At 32.4% G+C, this 12096-nt stretch overlaps 3 protein-coding genes across 3 annotated transcripts in view; all 3 read left to right on the top strand.

Moving 5' to 3' along the window:
• Positions 1-4083, top strand: part of LOC108734336 (basic phospholipase A2 PA-12A) — a 72149-nt gene extending 68066 nt beyond the window's left edge. The window contains exon 6 of the mRNA XM_025973133.1: positions 3851-4083. Within this exon, the coding sequence (XP_025828918.1) occupies positions 3851-4008 (158 nt within the window). The 3' untranslated portion in view covers positions 4009-4083. The remainder of the gene's footprint in view (positions 1-3850) is intronic.
• Positions 1-10895, top strand: part of LOC112904032 — a 14025-nt gene extending 3130 nt beyond the window's left edge. The window contains exons 2-4 of the mRNA XM_025973132.1: positions 9233-9392; positions 9711-9929; positions 10593-10895. Of these exons, the coding sequence (XP_025828917.1) occupies positions 9233-9392; positions 9711-9929; positions 10593-10794 (581 nt within the window). The 3' untranslated portion in view covers positions 10795-10895. The remainder of the gene's footprint in view (positions 1-9232; positions 9393-9710; positions 9930-10592) is intronic.
• Positions 5815-12096, top strand: part of LOC108734276 (set1/Ash2 histone methyltransferase complex subunit ASH2) — a 12872-nt gene continuing 6590 nt past the window's right edge. The window contains exons 1-4 of the mRNA XM_025973130.1: positions 5815-6050; positions 6104-6250; positions 6379-6557; positions 6630-6974. Coding sequence (XP_025828915.1) covers positions 6028-6050; positions 6104-6250; positions 6379-6557; positions 6630-6974 — 694 coding nt within the window. The 5' untranslated portion in view covers positions 5815-6027. The remainder of the gene's footprint in view (positions 6051-6103; positions 6251-6378; positions 6558-6629; positions 6975-12096) is intronic.

Below are 12096 nucleotides of genomic sequence, written 5' to 3'. Positions count from 1 at the left end.
TTAAAATACATTTTCATTGAATTAATGACTTCTAAAAAGAAATTGTTGTAAATGAATGTTTGAAAAGTTGTTATAATGTGCAATAATGAGGTCTGACAGGTTTAACAACAGTAGGCACCAATTCTTATAGTAAAATCAGTCATTGTAATACGAGGTTTTTGAATAAGCAGCAATGTAGTTTGCTAGGTGAAATAATGACAAATTATATAAAAAAACACACAAAGTGAACCAGTGTTTTTATCTAGAGACTATTTATTGTTCTTCCTTTTCAGCGTTGACAAAATTTTTTAACGTAACGAAACGTCAGCTTGGCTATTACATAATTAAAAGCTTTTCACCACTCAAATAGTTTGAATTTTTCCTCAACACGTCGTATAAACAATTTCAACAAAATGCAGAACCACATCACCCACTCTATCTGCTGCTTTAAAATGCATTTTATAATTAATTACAAACAGAGTGGTAAACGCCATCTGTAGTACGGAATTAGATCCACTAAAGGTAGCAATTTACTACAGATAGATATCACTGCTGCATTTATTTATGCTGTGACTTGACCACCATGAACTTTTGTCCTGGATGGTGACGTGCCTACCACGTAAGGTTAGGATAAGTCTATATCCTTATGGACCTTGCTAAACATTTTTGAATTCCATTAAAGGTAGCAAAATGCCCTAAAGATGACGTTTACCACGCTATTTCTAGTAATTCACTGTTTCACTAATTTAGGACAAAATCACTAACATATATAATACACCTACATGCAAGCTGCTTTACTTGAAGTTATTTAATCTTAATTATTACTAGTAGAAGTAGAATTATATTAACATGATTGTTTTTATCAGGTGTTGTCAGCATCACGATTGGTGTTATTCGGCAGCTGATTGTCCAATGTGGTCTGAATATTTTATCCCTTATTATTGGATTTGTCACCGCAATGAACCGCTATGTGGTACGATTATTGCTATAACTGTAGAAATATTAAATCGTAAGCACGAATTTGCGTTTACACTCAGACGTAGCTACTCCAAATTTAGCTTAAGTTGAGTGTGCTGTAGTTGGGATGATCAAAATTGGCATAATTCGCAGTAAAACTGTCTCATTTACTTTCTTCTTTCTACTTACTAATTAGACCAGAGTTATTTCTGAAAGAACGCCTACATTTACTCACGATAGACGTTGTAGGTAGGGAATATCGTAAACATAGAAAAGAGATGTCAGGTATGAATTGCAGCGGACACTAATAAAGAAAATTAATGTGTAACAGAAAGAGATACACACAAGCAAAATATGAGAATGTTGCCAGCATTTTTAAAGGGCTTTAAAGACAGTTGTACAGAATATCATAAGCACAGAAAAGAGATGTCAGGTAGGAATTGCAGCGGACACTAATAAAGAAAAATGAATAACATTAGTAATATTTCAATAATTTTACGATGTGTCGTAATTTCCTTCAAATATCATGCTTGTATTTAACTAAAGTCTACAATATGTCTAAATCCAAACAAAAATGGCAATTCTTGGCTTGAAAATTACTTATGAACAAAGAAAATAAGAATTTTTGTCTTATTTGGATATTTTGAAGTCGGCAACGCCACAAACTTAACATTGATTTCGCGTATTATATATTTTTCAATGAATATGTAATTGTTGCTCTGTAAATCGAAGCATTCAATTCAATTGGAATATTAAAAATGGCTGTCATTCAAATACGCTTTATAGATAGATGACAGGTACGTCTCCACGCGTTGAGATTTCAATACAATTCTATTTTTTAATTCTTACGTCATATTTCGGTTTACAAAAAGACGATATTACGGTACAGGTGCAGTGTAAAATTCGTGTGTACCAATTTATCATTTCTTACCAAAAAAGAGATAAAAAAAAGAATTCGTCGACTGGAGAAATCTGGTAGTATTTCCAGACACTTAGTTGATCTTTCAAAAATTTTATAACAATTGTCACAGAATATCAATATTTTGGAATAATACGAAAGATTTTTAAAAAGGACTTTAATTAAATACAGCAAACATTTATATCAATACTGTTGACAATAGATTAAATTAAATTTCGTTCGTCACTATAAAAATACAACAATATGAACAGGGTTCCGTCCAGAATAATTTCTCCAGGAGCAAAGCTCGGTTCTAGCGCCCCTCTTCCCCTTGTGTTCAATACAATGACATAATATATCAATATTGCAAGTCTTTTCGGCGTCCCTTGACTTTGGCGGGCAAAATAACCAAGGAAAAACAACAAAAACCGTTGAAAGAAGTCTTTGACTAACTTTGTTGAGACTAGAAAACACATAGGTATAGAAAAGAGCTATCGGAATAAGGAATTAAGTTAATGGATTTTATTAAAATTCGGTTTATGGATAGAATTAACAAGCTCTAAACAAGAATCTTCAACAATATTTTTTAAAAAATAAACATTAATTTAAAAGTTACAGAAAAACTGAAAAGGTCGATTTCATGCAAAATATGCATTTTTTAATGGGTACCTACGGTAAATTGCATTGTTTTAGCGTAAAATAGATATCTATATCAAAAATATTGGGGTGATATTCCTAGTAATAAAGTAGATGCTTTTTAGATGATTGCATAACCACCCGCTACTAATTTCTCCAAGACTCTACCTCAGTTCTGCCTTGCAGAAACGGTCACACTACCTTGGATAACTTGGCGATTTTCTGAATTTCGTCCGTCTCATCTTGTCGCCACAATTCCAATATCACAATTCCTAAAAAGACGCTGAAGATGACGACGACTTTTCGCCCTGGCCTCCTACGTAGTAAAGAGGGAATGTACGCCCATATTTTGTGGTTTCCTTAGACCGCTCAGGCAAATGCTGGCGAAGTAATATTCCACAGATAATGTTCTGACTTTTTCTATCTTAATTTCATCGGTCTCATACTGCCCGGCAACCAACATTAGTAGCTGGTCCATGTTTTTTTTTGTGGTTTCCTTAGAATGCAGCCGTCTCATCTATCTCACTTCAACTACCACTCACCCATTCCAACAATTCCTCGAAGAATGCTGAAGAGGACCTTCCGTTCTGACTTCCGGCGTAGTATGGAGGAACTGTCCGGCCACCAGTATTAATAGCTGGTCCAAGGTTTTCTGTGGTTTCCTTAGATCACCTAAGCAAATGCTGGTGCAGTAATATTCCATAGACAGTGTTCTGCTTTTTCTCACGTCTGTCTCATCTTTTTCACCTCCAGTCATTTCCCGCGTACTTCCACGATTACTAAAAGAACCTTTCGCCTTGCTCTCGGGAGTGCTAAGGAGGGACAACCCATCCACCAGCATTAGCAGCTGATGTAAGGCTTTTGTGGTTTCTTTAGATCTCTTAAGAAAATGCTAGTACATTAGTATTTCAGAAATAATGTGCTCTGTTCTGTTTTAATTTCGTACGTCTACATTCCCTACTTTTTCTTCCCTTGCATACCAGTATTTTAGTTTTTCTTTTATTTATTTTCATACAGTACCTACTGATCTGTCACTACCGTTTCCATTTTATTTAAAGCTATCTCTAGGTTCTCCTTGCTACATCATCTGCAAATCTAAGCATACTAATTTTTTGCCCCTGTATATCTATCCCTACAGTAGTACTACTGTCTTTAATGATGTTGATCGTGTCTTCGATGTATAGATTAAAAAGTAGCGGTGACAGTGTGCATCCCTGCCTGACTCCCTTCCTAATATTTACTTCTCTACATTGCATCCCTAATTCTAACTCATTTTTTTTGAAAAAATTCTTCCAAACTCTCCATTGGAATGGTTAATTCTATCAGTAAACCGAATTACAATAAAATGTCGTATGAATTATAAAAAAGAGTCTCTTGCAGCTATACATCATGGTGAATGGGGTGGGCCCACGTCTTGTGCGTATAAACTTTGCGAATGTGATAGGAAGTTTGCTATGTGTCTGAGTAGATATCTTTGTCCTTCATCAAGAGCCCTTTGCACGTCATCGCCATTAAGGCTCCTGCAAAACATCTTATGATATCGCGTAATAAACTTTATAAATAAATTATTTATAACTATAAACGTTTGTATGAAATATTATTTTGCCATCCGTGTAATTTAACAAGATTCATTTGATGTGATGTACTTACGATATGACAGTAAAAATGTAATTTTATTTAATTGTTTATTATATCGTAACAATAAATTATGTTTGTAGGCAATACAATGTAATAAAAATGGCCAATGTTACGTTAATAGTGGATAACTTGGCAAATGATTGAGTTAAGTGCCCTATAGAATCGTCTATTGTGAGATATTTTATTTCCTTTTTTAATTTTTTGATCCAATTAACCAGCAATAAAAGGTTACCATAATCACCTAGAGTGGTTTGTGTTTACCGCAAGAAGAAACAAGCGAATCACCACTAACAATCGAAAGAAAAGAAGTGTACTCGGCAAAATTTCGTAATTTTATGAAATTTCGCCATTGAAGTAACATTCACACTTTTGGCCCCGAAGTGAATGCCGACAAACAGTGCCAAATTTTATGTCATACAGTAATGGCGTTCTTTTACCTTTTTTTGGTACAGAATTGTAAAAGCATGTTAATTTGTCCGAAGTACAAAGAAGAATAAAACATAACCAATTTATTTTTAATATAATTTAAATATTTCACGAAAATTTACTCTTATACCATTCAACAAACCGCAATGTATCGGCCACAGCTTCTCTTTCTTCTTCGCTTCGTGGGATGATTCTTTTTCTTTCATTTGGGGTATAGTTAGGATTAACTTTTTTATAAAATTTAGTGAGTGCTCGTATTTCTTCTTTAGTAACCAGCGGTTTTCGGATTGAGGAAGTATATTTTCTGACTGAAGGTGAAAATTGAGAATTAAATCCGGAAAGTTTCTTGTTTATCACCGAGGATCTTTTATACATGTCAAATATGCTAATTTGGTCATTTTTGTATGGGAAAATTTCACTTCCATTTTCGGATTTTACTGATACAAAGTCATCTTCTTCAGTATCTTCCGTTTCTTCGAATGGGAAATGTTCTTCACACGATTCATCAATGATTTCGACATTGTCGCTATTTTGTATATCATCAGTTAAACTTTCTACGTTATCATTATATCTCGTTATGTCATTACTTTCACTGTCGTCGCTAGTTTCTGTTACGCTCAATTTTACTTCGCTTTCATTAAAGTCAACGTCTGTTATCTCTTTTATGTTGTGAAAAGTATCATTTTCATCGTTGAGGGGCAGAAAAATTCCTTCAATCCCACTGGTGCCTTGTACGGCATTACCCGTGATGGAATGAGATACACTTTCTTGAATCCATGAAATAACTGGAGAAAATAATGTAATAAATGGCATTTCACTGAAATTTTCTTTGACATTTGAAACGAAAGTGTCACTCTAAATACAACTGGAAGAGTGGAAAATGCAGAATTTTCATTGAATGTTCTTAATGATGAGATTTTTAGGGCCCATTGCCGAATGTGGTACAAAACAAAATCCTTAAGATGAAATTTAAGGGTTCAATTAGATTTTCTCAAGAATTATACGCATTATTATTGTCATAATTAGTTATAAAGCTTATACCTTTGTGAATAATTTATTTTTAATTTTTCGTCGTGGTTTAATGGATCGTATTATTTTTTACAATATTTGTCAATTAGACTGCATAATTGTTTTTTTTCTGTAATAGCTTTCTTTTCTAGAATTAATAGGCAGTTACAATAAGAATTTTGTAGCTTAAATTTATAACACCCTGTATCTGGTTTTTCTCGATCATAGAAGGCTGACTGCTTTTCTTTGTATCTATGACGTTCATTGTTAGGAGTTGGGAAGGATTTGAAATTTGTAAATAGTCGTTTTTTCATATTTTTCAAAAATCTAATTCGAGATAAGGTAACAAGCAATAAAATAAAAATATTATTAATCAGCGACAGTGTTATTAGTGTACATATAGCTTGGTTTGTTGTTGTTCGTTGAATAGTACAATACTTAACCTAGTATAATAAAAAAGTGTTTATTCAGCATAATTCTAAGATATGGCAGAAGAAAATGAAACAAAGTAAGTTTACAAACTAATTTCTGAAATGTTTCCTTATTAATTTTGTTTTGTAGGTCCGATAATTCAACTTCCACCGCAAAAACAAGTGAATGCTTTCAAGCAAATAAGCCGGAAATAGAAAATGATTTGTTAGTATCAAATAAAACAAATGAAGATGATAAAACTGACAAAAAATACGAAACAAACAGCAATTGCTATTGGTGTGTATTATTTAAAGTATTTTTTAAGATAATTTTTAACCAATAATATGATTGAGGTTATGTACATAGTTTGTAAGCATAATTTTTGTTTTTAATGACTAAAAACAACAACGTTTATCATATTGCAGTGGAAAAGAACGTAATTTAAATATAGTGGAACTTCTTTGTGCAAACTGCAGTCGGTGGTTTCATGAATCTTGCATTGGTTATCAGCTTGGAAAGTTAGTGCCATTTCTAGCAAATTATGTGTTTTTGTGTAAAAATTGTTCACCAACAGGCCTAGAAAGCTTTAGGAAAAGCCAAGCACGTGAGTACATTACAAATAGTTTTCACATTAATAAATATTTTGCTATCGAAATGGTTCTCCGTTATGTTATAGAAATACCTCAAATGTGTGTTACTGCACTAGCAAATCTTCAACAACAGAGTGTTAAAGAAGGGACTAATAGAACGCTATTCAGTAAAGACAGAGAAATAATCCCATACATTGAGTATCATTGGGAAGCTCTAACAACAACTGCAAGGAGAGTAACTCAATCATGGCATTCCACCGTGCATAGAGCTCTTATAAAGGACATACACATTCTTTTTGTTTTTGAAGAAAGTGGTCAGATGGGTCAAATGTATGGTTTACTATGTCAAGATTTAACGCAAATAAAGCCAAATTATGAGGCTATGATTAAAGGTGGAACATTGAGGATCACTGATGTGGGAATACAACATGGTACGTGTAGTTCTCTAACTATTAGAGTAATATTTTTACGTTTTTACGTTTTTCTGTAAAAATTGCTTTTAAATAATCTTTAAATAAAGTCTAAAGTATGAATTAATTTGAAAAGTTAATCCACNATTAAATACCTAATAAAGAATTAAAATAAATCTTTGTATTATGACAATTTTTAGCGACAAAGAATAAATTCTTTTTTGTTTGGAAAACATTAGCACAATTCAAAATTGTTTTACTTATAGCATCTTAAAACCTAAAGTGTGTTTTGTTATGGTTGAGTACTTCATCATGTAAAAGTCTTTGAAGCGTAAGTCGTATGGGTGTGTAAATTCAGAATGTAACATTTTAGTTTTAAGCATTAATTAATATTATTTTAACTGGTTACATAACTGATCATTACATTTCTGTTACATAAGAAAGTAGGTGTTTCAAGTTATAGAAACTTATTTTTACATTAATAAGGTAGGTATAGCTAGGTAAATTTACATATTCCGATAACGAAATATCTACGCTCTGAGTGGCTCAGACAATTTATAATTGATAAAGTAATTAACATTTTTAAAAACAGAACCTTCCTATAAATTAAAAAATTATACGTTCTTTACTTTTCTGTGTAATAATCAATTTTTCATTTTAGTTCTGATGTAGGGGAAAATGGGTAATATAAAAATTTTCTTTAAAAATCGCGCACTGTAGCAGTCTTTAGAACATCTTGTATGCCTTTAATAATAATAGAAGAGACATTTTTAATTAACTTGTTTTTCATCCGCGGGTATCGCAAACTGTTGTATTGCCGTAAATTAACTCTGTTGTCAAAAGTTTTTTCTTATCAAATAATTAAGTTTTTGAAAAGAATATCTTGTTTACAACTGTCAATATTACAAAGTTTGTTTGAACATCTTCGATACTTTTTTGGGGAACAGCTTCAAATTAAAAGAGAAAATTGATATAACGGCGAACTTATTCAGAAAGTGGCACTGCACAATATATAATAAACCTCATAATAATAAATGTTTTCCTTTTGTAACTGATGCTTAACATTCTTTATTGTATTGCGAGGAGTAGTTACTTTTATTGCAGTTGAATGTAAGAAACAATAAACAAATGCTTACGGTATCTACATAAGGCTTGGAGTAATCATTAAATTTACAAATTATTTCCATAATTGATGGCTCAGGAAGTAATAGATGATCTCCTTTTTTAACATTTGCTATTTGAGTGTTTGCTATTGTTTAGTTACTAATATTGTTTCACCTGTACTCGATCTTGATGAAAATTTATTTCTTTTTCCTAAATTTAATAAATATGTTAAATTACAGTTGTCACTGATTAGTTTCTGTGACGCAGTTTTGGAAAATTGTCGTTCAAGATGCTAAAAAAATATTTTTACGTACTGACTTATATGAATATATGCATAAGTTCATACATCTATTTATATTAAATGTGTGTTTCATTCATGTTCAAGTAAAATGAGAACTAACAATAAGAGATATACCATTGTTTCTCGCCTGGTTACGACTGTTTTTCATCTATTTGTCATTCTTGCATTGAGGTCTCTCGCAGACCATGACATTCATTATCTAAATGACTTCCTAGGGGATTTTTTCGAAAACAACACCAGTCTCAGTGGGCTGTCGGGTATATGAGCTGCTGGACCTCAACACCTTTCAAAATTTGCATAGATTAAATTCATGACTAAAAGCAAATGCAGAAAATGAATCTCTTGGGCTAAAAATATATATTTTATAATTCACTGCTTATTTTTACTTGGATCATCATCTTTTTAGTTGGAGACGCACTTCCATTTTCCCTATCCTGAGCTAATCTTCGTTATTCCTTAAACTGGAATATTCTAAATCCTTAACTATTTGTAAACAGTAGTCTAATAATCTAGGTCCACCTCTACTCCTCTTAACTACTACTTCTGATGCAATATTAGTCAATTTTGATGCTCCAGGCGAGAATACAACCCATCACTACTCATAGACACCTCTTATAATTATTTCTGCAATAGTCTAAAATAGTCCGATTCGAAAGACAGTGTATAGAGTGATTTTTCCTCTTTTAAAATTTTTAAATTAAAATCTATTTGACAAGCAAGATTCGACAGCAAGACCCATCCGATACAAAATGATGAAGAGGGAAATACCAATCAAAATTATTGATACTGATTTTTAGATTCTTTCTGGATGTATTTGTACCTACAGTTGTCATATATTTGTGGGCATTAGTGTATAAAGTTTTTGTTGTTTCAGATGCTACAAAATACGGTAACAGTAGTAATCCTTCTACAATACAAAAAGTTTTACTAACGCTAGTTGTCGTTGAAAAACCTCGTTTGCAAAATTTCAATGTGTATCTTGCAAGAACTGGCAAACCATTTGAGCCATCTCAAATTGCATCGCCACAACCTTAGTAAGTCAGTACCTACAATAAAATTGAACTTTTATTTGTAAGAACATAAGTAGCAAATGGTGGATGTCCACGACATGCATAAAAGAAAAAAGATTCTTTTGTATGATATATGGTTTTGCTGAACCATTTCATACAATAGAAACCTTCCTAAAGGGATAAAGGGTCTCCTGCGAGTAATTATATAATTTTTTGTTTAAATGACAACAAGTCCGCCTAATGAAATTTTTCTCTTCAGTGGATATGTTAATTAATTTTTCAATTTTTTAAATGTAGGGTGGTGTAAAAAATTTCTATTCTCAGTATAATTTTCACTTACAGTAATGCTTCTGAAATGATACTCAAATTTGAAAAATCCAAAAGTGAAATTCTGAATGATTTAAACATTTCAAATCAGAACGATACCCGTCCAAAGCGAAGTGTATTTGGCTTGTTCAACATGATCAGTTGTGCGACGGGATGCAACCCCTTAACTTATAAAAAATACGGGTGTTACTGTGGATTTCTAGGCTCTGGAATTGCTGTTGATGGAATAGATAAGTAAGCAAACTAAACAGTATGTCTATTGGCACAGGTGATTAATTTATGGGGGAATAAAACATTTTGTGTTATCATCATCTTCCTTTTCAGCGTTGACAAAATTTTTTAACGTAACGAAACGTCAGCTTGGCTATTACATAATTAAAAGCTTTTCACCACTCAAATAGTTTGAATTTTTCCTCAACACGTCGTATAAACAATTTCAACAAAATGCAGAACCACATCACCCACTCTATCTGCTGCTTTAAAATGCATTTTATAATTAATTACAAACAGAGTGGTAAACGCCATCTGTAGTACGGAATTAGATCCACTAAAGGTAGCAATTTACTACAGATAGATATCACTGCTGCATTTATTTATGCTGTGACTTGACCACCATGAACTTTTGTCCTGGATGGTGACGTGCCTACCACGTAAGGTTAGGATAAGTCTATATCCTTATGGACCTTGCTAAACATTTTTGAATTCCATTAAAGGTAGCAAAATGCCCTAAAGATGACGTTTACCACGCTATTTCTAGTAATTCACTGTTTCACTAATTTAGGACAAAATCACTAACATATATAATACACCTACATGCAAGCTGCTTTACTTGAAGTTATTTAATCTTAATTATTACTAGTAGAAGTAGAATTATATTAACATGATTGTTTTTATCAGGTGTTGTCAGCATCACGATTGGTGTTATTCGGCAGCTGATTGTCCAATGTGGTCTGAATATTTTATCCCTTATTATTGGATTTGTCACCGCAATGAACCGCTATGTGGTACGATTATTGCTATAACTGTAGAAATATTAAATCGTAAGCACGAATTTGCGTTTACACTCAGACGTAGCTACTCCAAATTTAGCTTAAGTTGAGTGTGCTGTAGTTGGGATGATCAAAATTGGCATAATTCGCAGTAAAACTGTCTCATTTACTTTCTTCTTTCTACTTACTAATTAGACCAGAGTTATTTCTGAAAGAACGCCTACATTTACTCACGATAGACGTTGTAGGTAGGGAATATCGTAAACATAGAAAAGAGATGTCAGGTATGAATTGCAGCGGACACTAATAAAGAAAATTAATGTGTAACAGAAAGAGATACACACAAGCAAAATATGAGAATGTTGCCAGCATTTTTAAAGGGCTTTAAAGACAGTTGTACAGAATATCATAAGCACAGAAAAGAGATGTCAGGTAGGAATTGCAGCGGACACTAATAAAGAAAAATGAATAACATTAGTAATATTTCAATAATTTTACGATGTGTCGTAATTTCCTTCAAATATCATGCTTGTATTTAACTAAAGTCTACAATATGTCTAAATCCAAACAAAAATGGCAATTCTTGGCTTGAAAATTACTTATGAACAAAGAAAATAAGAATTTTTGTCTTATTTGGATATTTTGAAGTCGGCAACGCCACAAACTTAACATTGATTTCGCGTATTATATATTTTTCAATGAATATGTAATTGTTGCTCTGTAAATCGAAGCATTCAATTCAATTGGAATATTAAAAATGGCTGTCATTCAAATACGCTTTATAGATAGATGACAGGTACGTCTCCACGCGTTGAGATTTCAATACAATTCTATTTTTTAATTCTTACGTCATATTTCGGTTTACAAAAAGACGATATTACGGTACAGGTGCAGTGTAAAATTCGTGTGTACCAATTTATCATTTCTTACCAAAAAAGAGATAAAAAAAAGAATTCGTCGACTGGAGAAATCTGGTAGTATTTCCAGACACTTAGTTGATCTTTCAAAAATTTTATAACAATTGTCACAGAATATCAATATTTTGGAATAATACGAAAGATTTTTAAAAAGGACTTTAATTAAATACAGCAAACATTTATATCAATACTGTTGACAATAGATTAAATTAAATTTCGTTCGTCACTATAAAAATACAACAATATGAACAGGGTTCCGTCCAGAATAATTTCTCCAGGAGCAAAGCTCGGTTCTAGCGCCCCTCTTCCCCTTGTGTTCAATACAATGACATAATATATCAATATTGCAAGTCTTTTCGGCGTCCCTTGACTTTGGCGGGCAAAATAACCAAGGAAAAACAACAAAAACCGTTGAAAGAAGTCTTTGACTAACTTTGTTGAGACTAGAAAACACATAGGTATAGAAAAGAGCTATCGGAATAAGGAATTAAGTTA

The sequence above is a fragment of the Agrilus planipennis genome, unplaced genomic scaffold (genome assembly GCF_000699045.2).
Source record: "Agrilus planipennis isolate EAB-ADULT unplaced genomic scaffold, Apla_2.0 scaffold83, whole genome shotgun sequence".
Lineage (NCBI taxonomy): Eukaryota > Metazoa > Arthropoda > Insecta > Coleoptera > Buprestidae > Agrilus > Agrilus planipennis.
The sequence above is the reverse complement of the archived record's forward strand: the minus strand, read 5'-3'. Positions and strand labels throughout refer to the sequence as shown.